The following is a 24849-nucleotide window of genomic DNA, read 5'->3' as shown; positions in this document are numbered from 1 at the left end:
TTCGTTAACAGCTTGACAGAGAAGACTTGATAAGCAAGCTATTATTTTTATGTTATAAGCAAGTATATTTTTTGTAAACAAAAATACTTTTTTTTTTTCTTCTTTTAATCGTTTGTTTTATTTATTGAGTTTAAAGTTTTAAATTTTGAAAATTTACTTTCTTTAGCTCGTGATAGATTGATCTATATATGCTCGTGTTAGTGTATGACTCGATAACCAAAAGGTTCTTTCGTACACCAGGTCCTTAGACCAGATTTAATTAGCGCTTTTTTTTATTGCTCAAAAAACTATATTTTTTAGTAGATGTTTATTCACAGAAGTTTTCCACTTTTTTTGAAGTTAAGGATATTTTTTGTATTTTTTTTCTATAATTGAAATAAGGAAAACTCTATTGTTCAAGCTATATATGTCTTTAGAATTTTAAGAGCAACTTTTTGGGGTAACATATCGAAAACTTTGTATACTTAAATAAAGTTTTATTTTGATTCATTCGAAGCCTGGTATCCTTTTTTAATAAAAGTAAAATATAATAACTAATATACAGGTGTTTTTACATTGATTTATTTTACTTGATTAAAACAAATCAAACAGAATTTTATGATATTTACAATTCCTGTATTTTTATTTCAATTAAAATAGATTAATACAAATGATTTGTTTTTAATTGAAATCGGTATCTTTTTTAGCATTGCATGTCGGTAAAAATTTCATAACATTTCTTACATACATAAACAACTAAACTTAACTTCAAATTAATACTCATTTATAAAACTTGCACTCAATTTAGTTCGTAACATATTAATTCTAAATATTACCGCAATCAATCATCAGAATTAGGCAACAGTAAAAATACATTTAAGGTAAAAGTTTTTTTTTATCGTTTTGTAACAAAAAACCGTTAGTAAACAAGTTTTCAATTTTTAAGTTTCTCTGTTAAGCTCATGCATATATTCTTCGTAGTTCCTATTTTTTTATTTACATGAAAAAATAAAATATTACTAAGATATATAATTTAGTACTATCAAAAGATTATATGACCAAGCTCGTTTTTAACCAATTATGTTTTATAATTGTAGCCCACCCATCCAAACAAGATAAACAGTATCAAAATTCGTCTTGGTTATTGCTGGTTTATATCTTATTTTCTAAAACAGGAGTCGGCAGTTTTTTTAAAATGCGTATTGTATAGAAACAATTCTTCACGGGCCGCAGTTTTTTTTAACAGTTTTAGTAATCGACACAAAATAATATTTTAAACCAAAACTAAAATAGGAAATAGGTTAAAACAAGAATAATTAATAGGTTAAAAGCCTAATTGTACGTTTTTGTCACAAAAAGTTTTCATTTTACCTTTTTAAAACTTTAAGTCTCTACCTAAAAAGTATAACGCGGACCGCAGATTTTAGCTTGAGCCAAATTTTGCTGACCCCTGGCCTAAGATCATATTACTGCTTAATGGCTTGCAAATCAATTTAGTATATAGTTATCAATTCAAGTACTAGTAAAACGATGAAATATTATTATGTAACATAAAAGAATTTTTTGCATAAGGTCAGTTATAATAATACTCTTTAAAATGAAGATCTTGGTCGTGAATATTATTACTAAAACGAGAAGCTGATAATTTTGAAAACTGTTAGACGAGCCTTCGCGTTTAGCTCATTATTTGTCCTACAAATACAATTATCGAGAAGTTTCCAATTTTAAGAACTTTTTAGGTTCAAATGATTACAAAACGTTGCATGATATACCTAACGAGTCATATAGACGTAAAATATAAACTATACTTTTGCACATAATCAACTAAAACTTGTTTCATAGCTAGAAGGTTACATTCAAAAATCCAAGTTTATTTGTTTTGTGACGATAATTGGCTATTAATTTTTTTTAGGACTCTTAAATGGAGGTTATAGTTGCTCAGATAAACATGGAAAGTGTTTTATTTTTTTATTAAATGATTTCAATTTAAGATGACTAGTTTTATCGCGACGCTTAAATATTTGATTTGTTACTATTAATGAGGTTCTAGAACATAAATAGTTATAATATATAATCCTAGCGCAGAACATTACACAGTCAAAATATTAAGGCCATAGGGGAGGGGGGGTCCACTTTGTTTTTTACAACTTGATCTTATTTTGTAGAATTTAATCTGAGCTATCAGACACTTTTAACCGCTTAAAAAAACTCAAAGTAACTTTTTAGATATAAGCGATCAAAGAAAGGGCGTTCAATAGGTTCCTTATGGAAGGCAAAAACTAAAAATGCGAAAAAAGACTATTTCACTAAAAATCTATCTTCTCCTTCATTTTTTGAGTAATCTTTCTCAAATTTTTACAGAATGTGTATCATTAAACTTTAAAGAGATCTATTGTAGGAATTTTTTTAATTTTGAGTAAAAAAAAAAAATATTGTCAAAAAACTACCCTTTTTTTTCGTTTTTTGTGGATAAAATTTTTATTTTTCAAAAATTCCAACATTAGGATTCTTCAAAATATTAAAAGGAATATTTCCTGAAAATTTGAAGTCTCTAGGTCAAAAAATGAAGGAGGAGATAGATTTTTAGTGAGTTTTAAAATTTCCGAGAAAATTGACCCTGAAAAATTTGCGGTCCATACTTTTGTATCGGAAACTTTTTACAAAAAATAAAATATCTCAAAAGTTAAATGATATTTTTAAATTCTATAAAAACAGGCTTGTAGTTTGTATTTAAAGCTTTCATATAAAAGCCAAAGTTATTTTTTGTAAAAAAAAAAGTCGGACCCCCCCTATGGCCTTAACACTTTTCATAAGGAGTAAAGAGAAAACATTTTATTGTCTCACCTAATGGCTTATATAATTTTCTGATAGAGTAATCTTCTATTTTATTATTATATTATTGAAAAACCCATTTTATTTTAATGAACCCTAATATCTGCAATTTTTTTAACTTTTGAATAAATCAAAAAATCTCAATTTTGAGTTGAATCTAATAATTATATACATATATACACGCATTTTCTTGCAAAGAATTTTACAATAAAACAGGAAATAAAAAATTTAACTGAATGAGCCAGTTGATTTGATTTTTTTATTTACCAGCCACGAGAAATCAAAAGTTTTAGAACAAAACTACTAAAATTTTTACATCTATTTAATATTTACTAAATATATAATATATATATACTCTTTTTTTGCAAGGAAGTTTTCTTATACAAAACAAGCGATAAAAAAATTTAAATAACTGTAATTAGAAAGAATTGATCTATTTGATTAGAAAATAGTTTACTGAAAAAATTACAACTAACTACTAATATTACCTAAATTTTCTCTAGTAAAAATTACAACAGTAAAGGAATGGTATGAAATTAATTAATCTAAATTATATTTATTAAATATTAATTATTAGCTAGTATCATGTCCATATAAGCTCCAGTGATAAGATTTTCATTTTTTATTTGAAGAGATTTTTTCAAACCTTCTGCAATTTTTTCTCCTTCTTCTATTGTTTGTTCAGGTCTTAAAACCACCTGTGAATATGCTTATTCTTTCATTTAAAGTATTTTATTAAATATAAATAAATTAAAAAAATTTAATCATTAATTATAATACTTGAATTAATTTCAATCTATTACAGACTGTATGGTAATCAATGTACTGTTTTTTTTTACCAAGAATAGGAAAATGAACACCTATCACTATGATAATTATTATTAATTTTATAAATACCAAACTTATGTTTAAAACATTTTTGTAAAGTCAGACTGAAACATTAAATTTTTAATTAATTAATAAATTAAAAACTTCAGTTTTATTGACTACTTCTATCAAGGTAAACTTAGATTGAAATCAAAAGTTTTATCAAATCTTAAAATACCAAAAGTAAAATTTAAACTAATACAATTTACAAAACAAACTTCTAGTTCCATGAAATCACCAAGATTATCAACCCTGTCAACATGTATTCTTGTCTGCTTGCACATATAAAGGTATCTGGTCTTGACAACTTGACCAATTCTGTTCATACTGTCACCTAACACTTGGTCCATCGATTGCGGGTCACTAACTTCAGATATGGAGTAAGTTGACAGTTTGGGGCCTTCTTGGTCGCTTCGTTTGTAGAATATCAGTTCAGATCTTTTTGTGTTCTGTGTTGAATTTTAAAATGGTGTTTATGTATTTTTATCTATTCACAGTATGAGCACTTTTACTTTTAAATGTAAACGCGATACTAGAAATTTATAGAAACTCAAATTTCCGTAGCATTTATGAATATTTTTTTTACAAGTGCATAAGCAAGAACAAAATAATAAAAGACTTTTAAGCTCTTAATAAGCACAATATATAATAATCCTCTTACCCTTAAAAACCATGACTATAAATGTTCAAAACTTTATTTACTTATCAAATAAAAAGTTTTGTTACAACTAAAGCTTATAAAGTATCGCTTGATCATTATAAGATCAAGTAAGTAACGTATCTACTGCTTTTATAAAATAATATTCTACACAGATAAATTAAAAAAAACTTTTAAGCAAAATTCTAGGCGGTCTACTTTAAAGTAATAGTCAAAAATTTAAAACTGCCAATTATAACAATTAAACTAACATTTGAATTGATAATTCTGAGTTTCAATCTTCCATTTGGAGATTTATAGAAGATGTCATGTTGATGTAGTATTTCAGATTTACTATCATCTGCTATTTTGTTCACTAGTTTGATAAACGCATCAAAATCTTGGTCTATTTTTGCTTTTATTTCTATGTTTCTGAACATTTTACTATTACAATATATCTGAAATACATTATTTTAATTAATATAAAGCTTTTTATTTAGATTTATTATATGAAAGTTTAAACACATTATACAAAACATTTTTGGACACTAATTTATTCAGTTTGAAAATATCAAAGGCAAAAATCGACATTAATTTTTTTGAATAAATAAATCAAGTACAACCTTATTAAAGAATACCCTTTAAAAAATAAATTAAATTTTAAAATTGATTAACCAAAAACTTAAATGCATATTGTGTAATTTCAAAAAGCTAAAAATGAATTTATAACGATTTTTTTACTTAAAAATCTTTAAAAGAATGTTATTTTTACAGAGAGAGGTATAAATAAAAATACATTGATTTGTTTATATATAAACAATTATATATACCCTACAAAAAACTTGAATAACAAAAAACACGATTATGTTATCTCACTAAGTATAAAAGCAATATAAATTATAATTAAAATTTTAGCTAAAAGTGCAGTAACTAGTAAATAGTGGTAAAATACTTTAACATGAATAAACTAAGCATAGTTCAAAATCAAAACACAGTTTTTAAGTAGCAACACCACCTAACAGCAAACATATTTGGCATTTTAGATGTAGCTTGATTTAAATTTTTAACTCTTAATGGATTTTTCTATTTATATGCACTTATTGTTCAAATACAGTCTAGAATATTTTTTTAATTACTGATTTGAACAGCTATAAGAATAACTTAAAACTAGACAGATATCAATTATTTTCAGTACAAATTTTATAATTTTCAACCAAGCTACATATTGATCATAATTTTTTATTCAAGTTCGATCAGAAGATCGTCTTCACCGATATTTTGGCCCTCCTCACAATGTAGTGATTTAATAACGCCATCTCTGCTGGCTACCAATGAGTTCTGCATCTTCATGGCTTCTACAACGCAAATCTCCTGTCCTTCAAACACAGTGTCTCCGACTTTGCAATTTACTGATAAAACCTTGCCTGTTAAAAATTACATTTGTAAGAATTAGCTCTTGCATTTTAACTTTTTTTTTGCAGATTTGCAACAATCGAATAAGCTCCTTTATGTGTGTTAAGGGTTCAAAAAACAATAGCAATACATTTTTATATATTTAATGGTAAATAAACTTCTATGAATAGGTTTCTGTTACACACTTAAAACATTAAAAAATTTTTGAAAAATGTGAATATTATAAGCACAAGATTTACTAAATTTTTATTCCTATTTATAATAAACTTCTACAAACCAGGCATTGGGCTCCTAACAACAGAGCTTGTATCTTCAGGTATTTTAACTGGCATATATTTGCGATATTTTGCTACTTTTTCTGAGACTACTTCTACTTCGTACTGTGTGAATATATTAAATAATAATATAAACTATAATACAATCTTTAGTAATAATCTTATAACTTAAAAGTTACACAAATGCTTACAACATTGTTTAAGAACTCTAGTTTTATAACAGTAGCCTTAAGAATTATTAAATATCAGTATTAGTTAGATAAATTTTGTTATTTGTGTGTAGTGTAAGTTTAAAGTACACTATAACCATACCTACAATTCTATGTCGGTTATAAGAGTTTAGACTATTACTAAATATTAGCCAAATTACAATAAAAATTAGTATCTATCAATACTAACAATTTTTCCATCGATTTGAAGTTTGAACAATCCAGTAGGAGTTGACTTCATACACTGAACAGTTCTAGATGTTTCAACACCATTTTCAACCATATTTACTTGCTGTACTGGTTGCGATAAACACCATGAATCATTGTTGATCATTATTGACTCTCCCCCTTCTATGGTCACCTGTGATGTCATAATGTAAATTCGTATTGTATGTAATGGTTGGCTATTTCATAATTGATCAGAAATAATCATTATGTAGATAAACTATTTGGAATGTATATAGAAATTATTACTGATGACCTTTGTTTGTAAATAATTTCACTTTTAGACGCAAATTATTTGCCTATATTTGTTAAATATACGTGAATATTACAAGTTACTCTACTCTTCACTGATTAAATCAAACTTTCAAAGCAAGTTAATTTCTAAATATTATGTCTTTTAATTCACACTACAAAAACTAAAACACATAACTGTTACTATTCTTAATAAATACATTTTTATTTTACAACTGGAAATTAATTATGTTAAATAAATAAGAACACTCACAGAAACGATTCTATTATCAGCCATATCAATTGTTGCATGAGTTATTTCATCTTCTATTTTCACTTGAAGTTTCTGTTGTGCGTGTGGATTGCTCCTGCGAAATAATTTGAAATAATTAGTTTTGACCACATATTGCTATGAAAACGGGATGATTGTAAACTGCTCAGGTTCGGAAACCATCTAAAATTGCATTTTGATAACTTAATTATACTTAACACATTATTCTTGATGATATAAATAATTAATTCTAACTTTTTGTTATAGACATATGTTTTTTAGCATATTTCAATGAGCTTGTTTCCTTCAGACTCTTTCTATTACAAACAGCTTTGAAAACAAATATTTTTTTCAAAAGATAAATTCATATCTAACTTGGTTGTAAAAATACTAAACTAATATATTTTTTATTAATATACATTATTCTATTTTAAATGTATACAGTTATAAATAAATCACTGACTTTGTAGTGGAAATACTCCTGCTAATAGCTTCTTTCCTTGCGAAGAAAGCACAAGTGATCGCAGCAAGATCTTTTCGTTCCGCTTGATTGAGTTTGGGCGGCATGAATCCGTCCGGGTAAACCTCAGGTAGGAAGTTTGTTGAAATGTCGCCTGTTGATTTATTGGTGACATTTTAATACACTCAAAAGTTGAAATGTCGCATGTTAAAAATTATGGCGATATTCAATATAGTTTAAGGTATATAGTTTTTTTCTGTGAATACATTGGTGATATTGTTTAACACGTTTCTGACTGATAAAAAATTTAAACAAAAAGTTTATTTTATAAAAATAATACGAGAAAGCTAGTTATATAAAGTTGTTTATTAGAAAAGCGTAATATATACTTTTTTTTAAATTACAAGTTTTAAAATTATAAATAAACTACATTTAATACTCAGGGTTTTACACTTTTATTTAAAACTACTATTGGAGTTTTTATACATTGACTTCACAAACCTTCAATGAATCTTTTGTGACGTAACACTTCGTGACACAACGGAATGTTGTGGGTAACTCCCCTTATGACGTAATTGTCAAGTGCTGACGTCATGGTTGCTATGGCTTCATCTCTGTTCTTACCGTATGACACCAACTAAGAGAAACAAAAATAAGTATACTTTAATATTTTCTTTATAGTGTAGACAAAAGATTCGACATAATAAAAAATCATTATAAGAACATAAAATTACTAAAAATTTTACTACTATATATTTTTTTGGTTTTATTTTCAGCAAGATTATAACTCCAGTTAAAGTTTAATAAGTAAATATTTTTTGATGATGAAATATGTTTGGACTTTTAATTTTATATTACAGCTTATAAAGAATAATCTACCTTACTAATCATTGGATCATAGTAGATGCTGATCTCAGAACCCTCTCTGATTCCTGAATCGCATCTGACTCCTGGAAGGTGGGTTGGTTCCTGATACCCGTGAAGTCTACCAATAGATGGGAGTCCGAACGATTTGTATGGATCCTGAATAAATATTTATAAGTATAAACATAATATTATTTGTGCTACAATTTAATCAACAAATTGAATGATTCGTATCGACCCTGTTGAGATCATACTAATTATGGTTGTATTTGGTTAAACTTGTTTATTTTACAAGTTAAATTTGTTAAAAATTTTTTAGTATTCCATAAAAAAGCAAATAAATAATAGTATTTTGAATAAAGATACTTAAATTAAAGAAAAATTAAAGGAATCAAAGTTTTGTTTTTGGCTGTCTGCGAAACTTTTACATGACTGATATTGAATTATTAAACTTTACAACTATTTATAAATGCAAGAGTTAAATCAATCTATATGTTCTTTAATCATAAAGAAAAAAAAAGCATTTCACAATACCATTGCAAAAGAGTTTTAAAAAACTTTGTTTTCTGAAAAAGTTGTCTACAATATATGGGTTATATCACATCACACTTTCAAAATATTTCGTAATATTAATTTGATTTTCACATAGAAATGCTACCTCAGCGTATATTATGCACTTAATTTATACCAATATCAATTTATTTAATATAACAAATATCAAATAAACACCTCAGCGTATATTCTGCATTCTATAGCCCATCCATTTATACCAATATAATTTTATTTAATATAATAGATTATAAATTAATACCTCAGCGTATATTCTGCATTCTATAGCCCAACCATTTATTCCAAAATCATTTTATTTAATAACAAATAATAGATTGATACCTCAGCGTATATCCTATATTTTATAGCCCAAACATTAACTTCAATATAATTTTATTCAATATAACAAAAAATAAATTAAAACCTCTGCGTATATTCTGCACTCAATAGCCCAACCATTTATTCCAATATAATAATACTTTATATATTATTTATCAAATAAATACCTCAGCGTATATTCTGCACTCAATAGCCCAGCCATTTATTCCAATATAATTTAATTTAATATAACAAATAATAGATAAATACCTCAGCGTATATTCTGCATTCTATAGCCCAACCATTTATACCAATATCGTTTTGTGTGTGAACCAATTTGTGACCAGAAGCGACTCGAATCATTTGTTCTACCAAATCCACACCTTAAAAGTAAAACATGTTGATAGTAATTTATTTGATAGTTATTAGTTTGCCCTAATTTTGATTGTTATTTAAAAACTTTTTGTTTTCAAACAAGTTCACTCAAAATAAAATGCAGTATAGTCGTAATGCTTAAATATTTTGCAGTAAAAATAAGCTATTGAATATTAAATTTCACTAATTCCAACAACAAAATAAATTAATTGAAACAACTAACCAGTAATAAGTTCAGTAACTTTAAATTACTAAATAAATTTCATATATTAATCAAATAAATTTTACCAGTAATAAGTTCAGTAACTGGGTTATTAGTTTTTAAAATTTTAACCAGCAGTGTTTAACGTTCTGTAAACTAAGTAAATTAACTTTAATTTTTAATTTTTCTTCCAATTTTTTTATTTTCAAACAAGTTCACTAAGAATGAAAATGTAATAAAGTCGTAAGGTTTAAATATTTTACAGTAAAAATAAGCTATTAGATAAGATTTTAACAAATCCATCAAGAAACAATTTAATTGAAACAACTAACCAGTAATAAGTTCAGTAACTGGATGTTCTACTTGCAATCTTGTGTTCATTTCCAAAAAGTAAAAATTCTTCTGGCTGTCAATTAAAAACTCAACGGTACCTGTGAATTTGTTTCATTTTAAAACTACTTTACTATAGAAGTAGTGAAATCATTTATTTGAAGGGGATATTATAAATTTAACTTAAAAATTGCTTCTTTTATAAACATTAATACTTTTAAATTATTAAGGTTGTGACTAGTTTCAGAATTTTGTTTGAATAGTTATCTAAGGTACTAAAATATATTTTCAAAGTATAATAAAGTAGAATAAAAAAATTCACTGTTTCCTATTTTCTTATTAAAGAGTCCTTAGAAGAGCTAAAGTTTACAATAATAAATAAAATAAAATAACCTGCACTTTCATACTTTACAGCTTTGGCAAGCGCAACATTAAACTAATATGTAACTAATATAATAATAAAAATAATAAACGAAATAAAATAATAAATAACCTGCACTTTCATACTTGACAGCTTTAGCAAGAGCAACTGCCTGTTCTCCCATTTGTCTCCTTGTGACGTCATCAAGGAAAACAGAGGGCGCCTCCTCCACAACTTTCTGGTTCCTCCGCTGGATGGAGCACTCGCGCTCGTTCAGCCACAACGCGTTGCCATGACCGTCGCATATTACCTGTGGGAGGGTAAATACTCATGGTTGCCACTCTTTGAAGTGAAAAAACTGAGTTTTATATAAAATAAAGAGTGTTGAGACTCAAAAACTAAAAAATTTTACTGCGAAACAAAGTTGAAAAAATAAAAATAAAATAATAACAAGAAGATGAAAAAAAGCGTAACAACTAGTAGAAAAATCATTATGTTCGAATAAATAAAACTAATAATTAAGTTATAAAATGTAGCTTGTTATTCAGGAAAGCAGTTTCAAGTAGTTTATGTTAGTATGAGTGTGATAATATGTATAAATATTTATTTTACTAACTTGTATTTCAATATGTCTGGGGTTATCAATGAATTTCTCAATAAGCAATCTGTCATCACCGAAGCTCGATGCTGCCTCTTGTGATGAAAACCTGAAATAACTAATCAATTAAAAGCTTAATTTGTTAAATTTAATTAATTAAAGAACCTGAAATTAGCATTTTTAAAGAAAAAAATTCTGCTATTATTCCACAAGAAACAGAGCATTTCCAATTGCATTTTAACCATATGTTTGATACTATCATTAGCAATTTTATAATAGTTATAACTAACACAATATTCTTACAAATATAATGAAATCTAATCAAGAAATTTATGAAGAACGCTAAAAATTTATTCAATTTCATGGCCCCTCAAGAACACCCCAACAGCAAGCAAACACTCTTATTTCACTTAATATATATAAATAATCTAACTTTATACCTGAAACCTTCCTTGGTCTCCTCATCGTTCCATGCAATCCTCATTCCCTTTCCTCCCCCTCCAGCTGATGCCTTGATCATCACTGGGTATCCTGTTGTCATGGATACACGGGTTTAGTTGGTTGCGATGGATACATGAGTTGTCATGGTGGTGATGTAGTTTAAAATAATATGAACATAAACAACCGTATTAGTTTATACTTTTTCAAAGAGTTCTACTTAAAAAGGTCCAACCCGGCTAAAGGTTATCAATGTATTCTGATAGCATTAATTACTTTTTAAGTAGCAACTGTAGGACCACTTTAACAAACTTAATGTTTTGACTTATTAGCACTTATGACCTTTTCTTTATTTACACAGATTAATGGGAATCTCGGTTGTTTAAACTCTAACTTGAGCTAAAATAATTGAAGATTAAGTTCTATCAATAAGGTAAGTATTTTTGCATGTAAAATAGAAAAGAATATCATGGTAACAATAAAATTATAGACCATAATAGAACAAACCGTTTTTAAATAAAGGGTTCCAACGAAATTTAAAAAATATCCAGGGAAATCTTTTGAACAAATTTACCTGCTAAAACGTCCTAAATTTTTGAGAAGATATTTTTTATCTGAATTATCAATTTTTTTGGTAATGAGTTTGAAATTTTATTTAACACAGTATATTCAACTAAAATTAGTTTTATAAGAAGAGTATTTACTTAACAACCTGGTGTGCACAGGACTTTTCTTTTAATAATCTACTGTGTAGAAATTTTCAAAACATATATAATTTGATATTATCAACGCTTTTTATTAAGATACTTTTATTACTAGTGGTAATAAAAACTCTTCCAGGTAAGTATTAAGTTAAAGCTATACTTAGTTGACTTTATTGAAAATATATTAAATCAAATTACCGATTTCATTAGCAATCTTTACAGCATCATCAACATTTTCAACAACTCCATCGAACCCTGGTATTGTGTTCACATTTGCTGCTGCCGCAATTTGTTTCGATTTTATTTTGTCTCCCATGGAATCTATTGCGAATGTACCCGGTCCAATGAACTTCACTCCTGCTTGGTCCTGTGAGAGTAAAACCAGTGATAATTTTAAAACATATATACCAGTAAAAGTCTACTTAAGAACCAAGCTAATTTCCGGTTATTAAGTTATTTAACTTGAGCTATTGATAAAATTTCTAACTAAAAAAAAATTTAGAGCATAAAAAAATCATTTTAGTTTAACCAAAAACAATTGCTTTATACAAAATATTAAAGTGACATATAATTACTTAAATTTTAAAACAAATATTTGAACAAGTTTAATATAAACTGAGTAAATAAATATGTATATAATAAGGTTATTATTCAAACTTGAACATCTTCTACAGAGCCCACTTAAAGAGCTTTTTAATAATTTTTTGGAAAAGTACGATTTAAAAAATACTGGTACATTTGTTTCATAAAGCTAAATGCTTTAATCATCAGTAAAGTCCTTTTTATTTTAAATTGAACTGGCTAATGATTAAAGCGTTTAGCTTTATGAAACATATGTACCAGTATTTTTAAAATCGTAGTTTTTCAATAAATTATATAAATATAGTAAATAAGAGGTTCTTATGTGTGCCAAAATTTTATGAGGCAAAAATAAATAGGCAACTTTTATAATTTAAAAACTAAACAGAGTTCAGTCAACTAAAAGACCAACAAAAATAGCTAAAATTTCAGAATAAATAAAATATTTTTGATATGTAACAATAAAATTTATTTTCAAGTTTAAACAAACATAAAGTTTAGTTTTTATACTTACCAAGGCGTCAGCAAAATTTTTATTTTCCGACAAGAACCCATATCCAGGGTGAACCTGTAAAATTGAACTATAATTTAATTTTTTGTAAAAAAGTTATAGAACATGTTAAATATTAAAAAATATATATACTTGTACTTAAATTTAACAAATACTGTATAACTTTTAGATAGTTGAATTCAAACAATTTTTTAATGAAAACATAGAATGCATCTATCAGGATTGCCACTCGTTTTTTCAAAAATTTTTCCAGGTTTTCCAAATTTCTTCTAGGTTTTTAAAAGTACACATTTTTGGGTATATTTTTAGTTTTAAGTTAATTTCTATATAAGAAACTGTGTTCAAATAGTATAAAAACATTGAAAAGATACTGTAAAGATACTTTAAATGTGTTTTTTAATCAAAAATTTTTTGATGATGACAAAAAAAAATTATTTATATGATAGATCTTTTGTGTCAAATCGAAATGAAAATGTTAAATTTATTTAAAATTCCAGGTTTTTTCATCAAAATTCCAGGTTTTTTTTCAAAATATCTCAAATTCCAGGTTTTTCCAGGTTTCCAGGTAAAGTGGCAACCCTGATCTATTTATCAAGTTAGCTTTTCTATTTATACCTTCTGATAAATTTCAATAGTTAGTACAAGGTGCAGTAAGTGTTTTTTAATACGACAATAAATGCTAATATTTTAAATATAAAAAAAAACACCCTGTTAATGATATTTAAATTATAAAACTTACAGCCTGAGCACCAGTCGTTTTGATGGCGTCCAAAATGGCGGGAATGTTGAGATAACTTTCGTTGGAGGGCGCTGGTCCCACGCAAACTCTTTCATCTGCCATCAGAGTGTGAACAGCGTTACTATCCGCTTCACTGTGGATGGCTACTGTTTGTATTCCCATGTCCTTGCATGTTCTCATTACCTAAGAAGATTATAACATGTATATTGTTATTTTCATATTTATTAAGTGTACACAAATATTATTGCGAGTTATCTAAAAGTGTACACAAATATTTTAGTAAGCCAAAATTTTAAAACCAGACTTGTAATTTTTCTATAAAAGTTATTTTCAATTTGCTGTAACTGTAAGGTTTAAAAACAAAAAGACCAAGTTTCTGTAAACAATAAATGGTTAGTGTATTGGGACAATCTTACATTTTTAATTTGCTAGTTTCTGTCACCTAAAAGGATGTTGTTTTTATGTTTTGAAACCAATACTGTATCGTTCAAAAACTTTAAACTAATATGATAATTGAATTACTAATTGTCTAAACAAGTTTAAAAATTTCTGAAATTTATTCAAACTTTCTGATTAGATTTTATAGACTGTGTGATAAAGACCTATAAAACTACTCAAAATAATCAAATTAAATTATTGATAAAAGTTGGTCCATCAATATACAAGATAAGTCAAATAACAATGTCTTTATGTTGTTGGTTTTATATTCAAGGTTTGATCACACCAAATCGATCATTAGACCACAAGCCTTTGGTATGATCGAATTTCATGATCAAACCTTATGTTAAATTGAGCTTATCTCACGGCACGAAAGTTCAGGTTTAGGCTCTGTAGACTTTCGCCGACGTTTTTGTTGTAGGACTTAAAATTTAAAAGATAGACACTTCCAAAAACGATAATTTTAATATGTCTAAGTATTTAGTGAAGTCTTTTAAAAAGAAATACTTTTTTAAACTTAAAAAAATTACCATCGCTCTACAAATATTTTTTTCTTGTTTATCATAATAGTAATAAAGTTACTAGAATTTTGTAATATTACATTGTCTAGATTTAAACAAGACTCACATGTGATATGAAACCGCTAGTATATAAAATTATAATGAGAAAATATATAAAAATAAATATATAAAAATAAAATAAAGATTCAGCATATAAAACATTGGAATTAGCACGTAAAACGATATAATTTTCTTTGATGAATCTAGAAACTTTTAAATTATTTAAATTCATTTTATTTGACCATAATTTTTAGGTAGTTTATAAATTTATACATTAAAAAATATATTTTGAGGCCTTTGAGCCATTCGTATTTGTTAAATTACCTGTAATTAGTTAAACACTTAAACCATTTTCTTTTAACTTCTTATGTCATTTGTATAGTTTATATATTGACTATTTTCTACAATACACATGTCATATGGTTGCGGTTTTAAAACCTCGATTAACTCTTTGACAAAAATCAAAACAATAATCTTTGTTTTTCTTTACAAAAACAAATTATAATGCGTTTTCAAAATGTGTGCAACCTTGAAACTTATTATAATTGCAGTCTAAAATATGTAATTAATCAAGTCAACTTTATCTTAAAATTTCTTATAACACTTAAAAAATATCATATAAAAACATTAACAAAATTCTGATTAGTTTACAATTAATTAAATAAAACAAAAGTACAAAAAACACTCTAGTATTTTGGACTTATATTTTTTGATATTACTAAAATCAAATATTCGATATTAAACTTACCCTGCAAGCGATTTCTCCTCGGTTGGCAATCAATATCTTGTCGAATGTCTAAAAAATAAATTGTTAAAATAAAACAAAACAATATTTTGAAATATCAATTTTACTTTTTCTCCATTTGAAGATTCTGTTGTGGAAAAGTAGGCAGCCTTGTTTTGATAGAGAAATCTTGTACCCTGGTCAAAATAGTAAGTAATTTTTTATTTAGTTTCGACATATTTTATTTACAGTTTTATTATTTATGAGAGTACTTTTATGCTAATTAAAACTATAAATATATTTATTGAAACTTAGTTTTGGTAAATATTTCTTGTACCCTGTAAAGAAAATATCAAGCAATTTTTAATAAGTTATATATTAAACATATACTATTTTTATTTTATTACATATATCAATACTTTTGAATAACTAAAATCTAAAAGGGTACCCATTGAAATATTTTTTGATAAATAAATCTTGTAGTTAAAAATAATAATGCACCATTTAGTTTTTAAGTTTATTACAAATTTATATTTTTATCAGAAAATTCAAACAAATTCAATAACAAATTATTACATGGTACAGTATTATTAAAAACAGTTTATTTAACTAAAAGTAGTATTTATAATTTGATTTTAGTAGCATGAGTCATAGTATAAGTTAGTAAGGTATCTAGAATAAATACTTTTGACAATAGTATACTTGTTTTTACATAGAATGTACATATATGTAATAGTTTTTATTATAGTAATATGGTGAAAATAAAAACTATTAACTTAATTTTATTAAATTTTTTTGACAGTTTCAATTAAAAACAATAATTCATATTTTGCTGTTTACAGTGTATAAAAACACTACAATCAAACAGTAAGTAACAATAGTAATCAAATTTATAAAATGGACACCAATTTTCATTGAAAACTATTTAATTGTATACTAACCAAAATAAAAAACAAATACAAAAATAATTTTTTCTAACCTAACTTGAATAAAATTACTTGATGTCAAGGTTGCCATTCTGTGAAGCAAAAAAAATCTTGAGATTGTGATGAATTAGAAAAAAAGGGTCAAAAACTGAAGAAAAAAATTAATCAAGCTTAAATACCTAAATTTAAAAAATTATAATATTAAAACTTAAAAAAAAAAACCCAATTTAAAAAAAGTAAATAAAAGTAACCTGAGATTAAAAAATAAATAAAACAAGCCTGTTTAAATAAAAACTTTATTTTCAAAATTTTAAACCTGCTGAGTTATTCTGAGTAGCTTGGGTGTGTGGCAAACATAATAATGAAAAAAACATATATTTTATAATATTTCTATTGACTATATTTTTTTTCGTCAGTAAGTTAAGTCAAAATAATTATTTATATTTAGCTTTTTGCAAACTGTAACAACGTTAATACCAACAGTTTTTAACCATTTAAAATTGATACCAATTTTTGAACAATTTCTTTCTAAAATTACATGCTGACAAAAAACTAACTTTAATGACCTTTACTTATATAAAATTGGGTAACTTAAAATATTTTTTTAATAATTTAAACCTTACAATAAAAAATATTATAGCAATTTAAAAAAAAACTTCATAAAATTAAAAATTACTTACTTTTGTAGTTAAAACATTGTAGTATATTAATTATTACTAAAACAATTATTTGGAAAGTTTTAGTTTATGTAAATACAGTTATCACTAAAAAAATTACTACATTTAAAATGCAAATAAAATAAATGTTATATTAGTTTAAACTATTTTAATTTAAAACTTTTTCTCAAGCTTATTTTACAACAGTATAATAAAAGCTTAAGGCCACAAGGGGTCCCAACTTGTTTTTAAAATTAATTTTGTTTACTTTTATCTTAGACATTAAATACTTTATAATGCTGGAACACTTTTAAGTGTCCTAAAAGATAAAAGTTACTAAAAAAAGTTAGTGAGTTGAACATTTTCATATAAAACAAAAAATTAAGGGGGTTCACATTTGAAGTTTGTATACAATAAAGTATGTTGTGAATTTTACCTAAATTAATTTTAATTTATTAAAATAGAAGTTTCAAGAGCAATTTCAAGATTTAGTTAAACTAATAAAAGTGTATGCTTACATCTTTAGATGGAGTTTTACTGAAGTAATAAAATAAGTTTTAAAAAATGTGATTATAAAAACTATGCTTACTTCAGATTAACTACACACATAAAAAAAATTAATTAAACTAAAAATACCAAACTTTAAGTTGGTAACAAACCTTTCAGCAACATTTAGGAATTATTTAAATACAAAAAAGGAAGTGACCTACAATAACTGTAAAAAACAAATTAAAAACAAAACTAGTTACCTAATAAGTAAATAAATTAGCAACTATTGCTAAGTATAAAATATTGGTTATGGGATATAATAAAGACCATATGGGGGTAAATAACTTTTTTATAAACAACTACATAACATTTTGTAGACTTTTAAGAAAGCTACATATTGCACTTTACAGATTATAAATATTAAACTAATTAAGATATGCCAGTCAAATTTGGATAGTGCAATGGGCTCCTTATGGGAGAAGAAAACTAAAACGAAAAATAAATAAAAATCTCTATAACTATCTCCTCTTATAATATTTGAGATAAATACCTATAAAAAAAATTAATACTTCTTGAAATATTTAGAAAATCAGTAGTAACAAACTAAATATTATAACAAAAAATAAAAATTTTATGACCAGTTTCATTAGAAAGTTACTTATGAGAGATATTTCTAAATGATAAAAGAAAACTTCCTAAAAATTGAGTTGTATATATTTAAAATTAGTTTGATTATAATTCTGTAATGTGAAAAGCAACTTGTAGCTTAGTTAAAACTCAACAAAAACAAGTTGTAAAAAATTTGTTTATTTCTTCTTACACCTTAAAATTTAAATAAAGTTAGCTAGCAAAATATACCACTTAAATATTTAAGCTACTAACAATAGTTTATTTAATTCTAGAATTTTATTTTTCCTCTGTCTAGTGGACATGAGGTACTTAATATTGTTGAAGACACAAATATCTTAGTAAATATCAAAATCTTCAGTAGTACAGCTTAAGTAACTGCATACACATTGTTTTATTTAAAAAAAAGTATTATTAAAATCAAAAAGTGTACATAAATGTTCTTTGTTGATTATATTTTATTAAACTTTTATTTTCATTTTGATGAATAATTTAGCTGGTGTGTTAAAATCTTTAAAAAGTATTTATTTGTTTAAAAAAAGATTTTTAAAATAGAAATTTTAAACATTATCTTTAATAACTTTAATTTAAACAGTGCTTTCTATGTGATATTATTTTTTTTAACTTTACGTAATTTGAATAAATCATGTTTTTTTTCAAGTTTTAAAGAGACTTTAAGATTATATTTTAACTACACAATGATGAGCAAGCATTAATTACTTACCTCACAAAATAAAAAGAAAAAGTTAAGTAAGACTACATCATTGATTTTTCAAGTAGAGTTACAATAGTAAATTTGTTTGTTTAACTACTTTAAACATATTTGATTATACATTATTCAAATACTTGTATAATAAAACAGTCTAATTTTGTGTTTTGAATCAGCAAGTCAGGGTTAAAATACAAAGATTGGTTAAATTCCCACCATAATCTAAATATTATTAAATCTTAAGTGATGAATTAGTTTTTCCATTACCCTTTTCTAATATCTTCTAAGAAGAAGTATGTTATACTAACCTTTGGGACATACTCATGGTAATATAATCAACTTGATATTTAAATATCTCACAAAGCTGAATATGGATGATTTCAAAGCTTCATATCTAATATTTGTAGAATAAATTATTTTATTTAATAGATATTTTTATTTACATGAGACCCAAGTATTAAAGCTACAAAGTTTTCTATAAAACCCCATCTTACAGTTATCTTACGATTATTATAGACCTTTAAATCACTAAGAGCTTAACTAGGGTATGATACTTAAAATGATGTTTTTTAGAAGCTATTGGAATGATTTACTATTAACTTATAGTATTAAAATACTTTTATTATATACGAAACCCGCTTGTTAACTAACTTGTACCCTACTTAATTATTAGTCTTTGTAAAAATTATTCTACTTATTTTTAAGTAAGAATATAAGAACAACAACTCACCAGCCGAGATATGTTCTGAGTTGTTAGAACGCGAGAAGCTCCTTTCAGAGACAACATAATTTATTTAAACAGATCTGTTTTTATTAACATATTTACAACGAGAAAAACGACAGCAGATGTTTTAATAAAGCAATACGACCACTTAAAAGCAATGAAATCACAATTGTTTGTACTTATTATAATCATTTAAAAAGGAATCAGCTTAAATGGTTTGAAATGAAACAGTTAACTTTTTGTGATAAATTTATAACATATAATCAGAGCGTGTAAAAGTTTAGTAGACGGTAAATTAAACAGTTCTGCAGAAAAAGTCTTTCCAGTGTGTTGAAAGTCTGTACAAAAAATCTTCATTTCTCTTCTCTTGTTGCACACCTTTAGTATGGGGACCTGCTGCCGTTCCTTGGTGCTGGGCTCCTGCTGTAGCTTCTCCTCCTGGGAGACAGCGGGCTCCTGGACCTGCTCCTTGATCTCGACCTGAAGCCGCCTTCCTCAATCAGCTTCAACTTCCTGCCGTTGAGTTCGGTTCCGTCAAGCTCGTCCATTGCCTTGTTGAGATCTTGTTGGGAGTGAAACTCCAAGATGCCCTCTCCCCTGACTCCCTGGTGGGCTTCAGCGTACGCCACCTCCACAACGGGGCGGAACAAATCTTTCAGGTCCTGCCAGCCCGTCCTGGACGACACGTTCTCAACAATCAGCCTGTACTTGGTCCTTGAAGCCGGACCGTATTTGGACCTGTTCCTGTCGTTGAAGCTGCCGCGGTCATCACGGCCGTAGCCGCCTCTTCCGCCACCGTAACCGCCTCCGCGGCCCCCGTATCTGTCACCTCCCCTGTCATTGTAAGAGTTTCTTGATCGGGGAGTTCCCTTGGCGTGCTCAACAGTGATCCTACCGCCACACAACGACTGGTTGTTCATCTCATAGACTGCATCGTCGGCGTCTCTGGCGTCATCGAATTCCACAAAGCCGTACCCCTGCTTCAGGTTGATGTCACGGATCTTGCCAAATCCCTTGAAGAAGCGCTCCACGTCAAACTCTTTTGCTCTGGGGGAAAGCCCGCCAATGAAAACACGTGTACCGTTGTTTGATGACATTTCTGTGGTTGAAAAGGTTATTTAAAATCATGTATTAATTTTAGGCAATTAATGAAAAGATTTTATAAAATCTGTAAGACTTAAACTTAATTTCAAAACATCTCAAGCTTTGATAATTTCAGTTTTATTTATAAGTTATTTTAAATCATCTAAAGTTTATTGTTAAAAATAACACTAAGTAAATTATATAGATCACAATGTCTTTAAATTCATATTTTCTTTTAAATGAATGTTTTTTTTTTAACTTCAGTAAGTTTGTAATAAAATTAAATCTAGTTTGAAGCTTCAGTTAATTTTTATGAATAGTTATTTAAAAACAAATACTAATTAGAAACATACTAAAAAATTATTAGGAAAACTAGATATTAGCTATTCCATTGTACTATTGACTATGAAATTTATTTTATTTATGCATAAGACCTATGCTTAATTATTTTAATAATAATTTGCTTTTTGTTATAGTAATTTAATATATAAATTACAAACAAAATTTACAACATATACATGCATTAAAAAACAAAATAAAATTTTTGATAGAACTGAAATATATTTTCATGTTAACTTATTAATAATAACAGTGTTTGGTATTATTCTTATCAAGTTATTTTTTTACTACTTATTTATTTATTAAAATTGTTATATTTTGAACGTACATGCATGTATTACTATATAGCTTAAATTTTAAGAAAGCTTTATTGGATAACTTATCATTTGCCAAAAATAAGTTTAATAAATTTATGCTTTTAGTTATACATCAAATTACTTGAAAATAAATAGAACTTCCATAAACACAAAAAGTATTTTTATATTTAATTGGCTGATAAAAATAGATTTAACCCTAGGATGATTAAAGTATGTTTAAAATACTAACAGACTTTTCAACTATTTTCTTGTAAATTTTTAGAAAAAGAAACAATATTTATTAAATATAAATAAAGAACTTAAATATTTATAATATATCATATAACTATAACAGGTCAAAAAATAGAAAAAAAAAACTTGGCAATTCAATTTTTTATAGAAATATTTCAAGAGCCAAAAAAACATGTCAATTTAATTATTATTTGAAATACACCATGGTTCTTCTTTCTCTTAATGATCATTTTGGTATTAGTTTTTGGAACTTTAAATAATTAATATTAACAAATATTCAATGAGTTTTTTATGCGTATTAAAATACAAATACAAAAATTTGAAATAGAAACTAAACAAGAAATATATACTCTCAAGTTTTTTTATATTATTCATCAACTAATATAATAGTAATTACTTTAGTACAAGATCTTTCATATACTAAAGTAATAGTATATACTTCTACTATTTCACAATAATATTTTCTACAGGGTTGCCACTGGTTTTTTCAAATTTTTTTCCAGGTTTTCCAAATTTCTTCCAGGTTTTTATAAGTACACATTTTTGGGTATATTTTTAGTTTCAAGTTAATTTCTATTTAAGAAACTGTGTTTAAATAGTATAAAAATAATGAAAAGATACTGTAAGGTTACTTTAAATGGGTTTTTTAATATAAAAAATTTTTGATGACAAAAAATTTTAATTATATGATAGATTTTTGTGTCAAATCAAAATTTTACAACTAAAAATGTTAAAATTATTAAAAATTCCAGTTTTTTTTCAAAATTTCTCAAATTCCAGGTTTTTCAAGGTTTCCAGGTAAAGTGGCAACCTTGTTTCTAGTAACTTAGTAGTAAAATAATTATTTATAAAAAACTTAAATTTAATTATACTTTAATACTAAATTAACTAAGTCGTCATTTTTTGAACAAAAAAATATTATTCAGTGTAAGTTTATGGGTAGGATTATAAGTATTAACACTTAATTTCAAATTTATGTTGCATTCTATTTAATAAACTTAAAGTTTAAAAAACATTAGATCTTGTTGCTTAAGTTACAAAAACACTATTCTACGATATAAATTTGTGAAAAAAGTTTTTGGTTTTGTAGACAGCATTACAAGCTTTTATAATCTGTTCAATCGTTTTTTGTAAATTTTATTATTAACTATAATTAAAAAAATTTAACAACTTAAATAAATGGCAACTTTTTCATTAAAATTATAGTTATATAGTTCTAGTCTAATTATATGTTTAAAAAAATTATAAGTACTTTAAGCTATGAGCATTTTTACGCTTAAGCTAAAACTTACATTTGAGAAAATGTCAAGCTGTATAAATCCATGGTTTTTAAAATCATAATAAAATAAATTAATAAAAATACTTGAGCAGCTTTTTTGCAAAATCTTTATTTTTGAAGCAAAAAAGAGATATATTTTAAAAAATCTTAATTTATAAATAAAATAAAGGTAAAACCAGCCTTAGATTTTTATTGTAGAAATCTTAAAAATATATATCTAATTTGTCCAAGTTAGCTATATGTTACTTAGTCTAATCCAATTTGCTTTCTACATAATTATACTACTAAACTTACTAACTTGTTTTAGAACCAAGAAAGAACTTTAAAGAACCGAGAAACATTAGATAGATTAGGTTAGATAGAAATGAACATTAGATAGAACATTGATTAGGGACATTCATATGTGCTTTAGGATTGAGCACACATTATAAATATTCGGTACTATATCGGTTTTGTAGCAGTTAAAAGATTTGAAAAATAGGAAGGAACCCCCAATATGGAGTTATGTTAAGCATGGTGGTAGTTTGAAAAAGTTCTACCAGAAACCTGTAAACTAACAAACATATTACATGTTAGAAACATTAATAGTTGAATTAAATTACAACTAGTTAAGTCTATATATAACACTCTAATTACAATTTGAAAAAATTAAACATTTACAGTATGAATTAAATGACAATTTTATTTAATTACTTAAAAATTAATGTTGCAAATATAACTAAACAGTCTAACTCACCTTTTGAGTTGTGATATGCAATGATAACTAAATTAAAAATTTAAGGATTAAACCTGAATGAAAATATTTGTTAAGTATTATTTCTATTATTTACTAGTAAAGGTCACAAAATTGGTTTATTAGAAAACTATTTATTCTGTTAGAACTAATTAGACTAGTATGTTAAGACTTTGAGGCATTACTTTTGAAATTTTTAAAAAAGAATGATTCTTGATTACTTCTTTATTTCTACCTATGCAAAAATGAAAATGTTTACATATTTAGTTATCACATTAAAAATTTATTATTTCCTAGCCCATCTAAATTTATAGCAAAGGGTAAAAACTTATTTTGAATATATTTTTCTAATTATAACTAAGCTTGGTAGTAAAATTTGATTACAATTGGAAAATTTTTACAATTTAAAATAATTTTTCAAAGAATCAAAATTTGAGTTACATTGGTTCCTTATGGAATAACTATTTCACTAAGTATCTATCTTACTTGATAATTTTTGCATAATTGTTTTACAGCCTAAACCTTTAAAAAAAAAATTTTAATTGTTTGTATTTTGGTGATAGAAATTATTATTGAGAATAATAAAAATCCTGCAGATATATTTATGAACTACAATAAATTGCTGCAAAGTGGAGGTCTTTAACTTAAAAAAAGGTAGATAAAAAAATAGTAATATATTACATTTTAAAGAATTTTTGAAATGAAAAAAATTGTAGTCTATAATTGTTAATTTATATTGAAATTTTTCTACTAATTTAATCTCTAGGTTAATCAATTTTTTATGAAGTTAATATCTTCTATCAGAACCAGTCTAATACAGGGTTGCCACTTGTTCTTTAACAAATGTTTCCAGGTTTTCCAAATTTCTTCCAGGTTTTTAAAAGTACACATTTTTGAGCCTATTTTTAGTTTAAAGTTATGTTTTAGGTAAAAAACTGTGTTTAATAGTCTAAAAATATTGAAAAGATACTGTAAAGCTACTTAAAAATTGTTTTTTAATAAAAAAAATTATAAATAAAGACAAAAAATTATCGCTTTTTGTCTTCA

At 25.7% G+C, this 24849-nt stretch overlaps 3 protein-coding genes across 4 annotated transcripts; all 3 read right to left on the bottom strand.

Moving 5' to 3' along the window:
• Positions 1–3352: 3352 nt before the first annotated feature.
• Positions 3353–4790, bottom strand: LOC145838064 (uncharacterized). Its single transcript, XM_082945595.1, has 3 exons — positions 4588–4790; positions 3897–4127; positions 3353–3509 (listed from the first exon to the last, which is right to left on the bottom strand). The coding sequence occupies exons 1-3, from the start codon at positions 4753–4755 to the stop codon at positions 3378–3380; spliced, it is 531 nt and encodes a 176-aa protein (XP_082801721.1). The 5' UTR covers positions 4756–4790; the 3' UTR covers positions 3353–3377.
• Positions 4782–19902, bottom strand: LOC145838062 (propionyl-CoA carboxylase alpha chain, mitochondrial-like). The gene is made up of 18 exons (XM_082945591.1): positions 19827–19902; positions 15818–15886; positions 15714–15761; positions 13968–14150; positions 13232–13285; positions 12337–12505; positions 11437–11527; positions 11015–11105; positions 10531–10708; positions 10040–10138; positions 9401–9513; positions 8279–8422; positions 7901–8036; positions 7403–7553; positions 6943–7036; positions 6403–6573; positions 6006–6108; positions 4782–5739 (listed from the first exon to the last, which is right to left on the bottom strand). Exons 1-18 carry the CDS (start codon positions 19881–19883, stop codon positions 5555–5557), a joined length of 2136 nt encoding a protein of 711 aa, XP_082801717.1. The 5' UTR covers positions 19884–19902; the 3' UTR covers positions 4782–5554.
• On the bottom strand, positions 19896–23860 carry LOC145838063 (serine/arginine-rich splicing factor 4-like). Of its 2 annotated transcripts, XM_082945593.1 has the most exons (3): positions 23806–23860; positions 23368–23622; positions 19896–20919 (listed from the first exon to the last, which is right to left on the bottom strand). In XM_082945593.1, exons 2-3 carry the CDS (start codon positions 23408–23410, stop codon positions 20201–20203), a joined length of 762 nt encoding a protein of 253 aa, XP_082801719.1. In that variant the 5' UTR covers positions 23411–23622; positions 23806–23860; the 3' UTR covers positions 19896–20200. The 2 variants fall into 2 exon arrangements, with proteins under 2 accessions (XP_082801719.1, XP_082801720.1); XM_082945594.1 differs by lacking the exon at positions 23368–23622.
• Between the last annotated feature and the right edge of the window lie 989 nt (positions 23861–24849).

Source organism: Thalia democratica, chromosome 6 (assembly GCF_965202585.1).
Source record: "Thalia democratica chromosome 6, ktThaDemo2.hap1.1, whole genome shotgun sequence".
NCBI classification, from domain to species: domain Eukaryota; kingdom Metazoa; phylum Chordata; class Thaliacea; order Salpida; family Salpidae; genus Thalia; species Thalia democratica.
This window is presented reverse-complemented; position numbering and strand designations above follow the sequence as displayed.

Coding starts and splice junctions, on each gene's coding strand:
- LOC145838064 (XM_082945595.1), bottom strand. CDS start 4,755: ATGTTCAGAAACATAGAAATAAAAGCAAAAATAGACCAAGATTTTGAT. Junction 4,128..4,587: donor TCAGAATTATCAATTCAAAT/GTTAGTTTAATT, acceptor AATTCAACACAG/AACACAAAAAGATCTGAACT. Junction 3,510..3,896: donor GTGATTTCATGGAACTAGAA/GTTTGTTTTGTA, acceptor GCATATTCACAG/GTGGTTTTAAGACCTGAACA.
- LOC145838062 (XM_082945591.1), bottom strand. CDS start 19,883: ATGTTGTCTCTGAAAGGAGCTTCTCGCGTTCTAACAACTCAGAACATA. Junction 7,037..7,402: donor AGGAGTATTTCCACTACAAA/GTCAGTGATTTA, acceptor ATTATTTCGCAG/GAGCAATCCACACGCACAAC. Junction 5,740..6,005: donor TGTTAGGAGCCCAATGCCTG/GTTTGTAGAAGT, acceptor AATTTTTAACAG/GCAAGGTTTTATCAGTAAAT.
- LOC145838063 (XM_082945593.1), bottom strand. CDS start 23,410: ATGTTTCTCGGTTCTTTAAAGTTCTTTCTTGGTTCTAAAACAA. Junction 20,920..23,367: donor CTTTCTTGGTTCTAAAACAA/GTTAGTAAGTTT, acceptor TTTCAACCACAG/AAATGTCATCAAACAACGGT.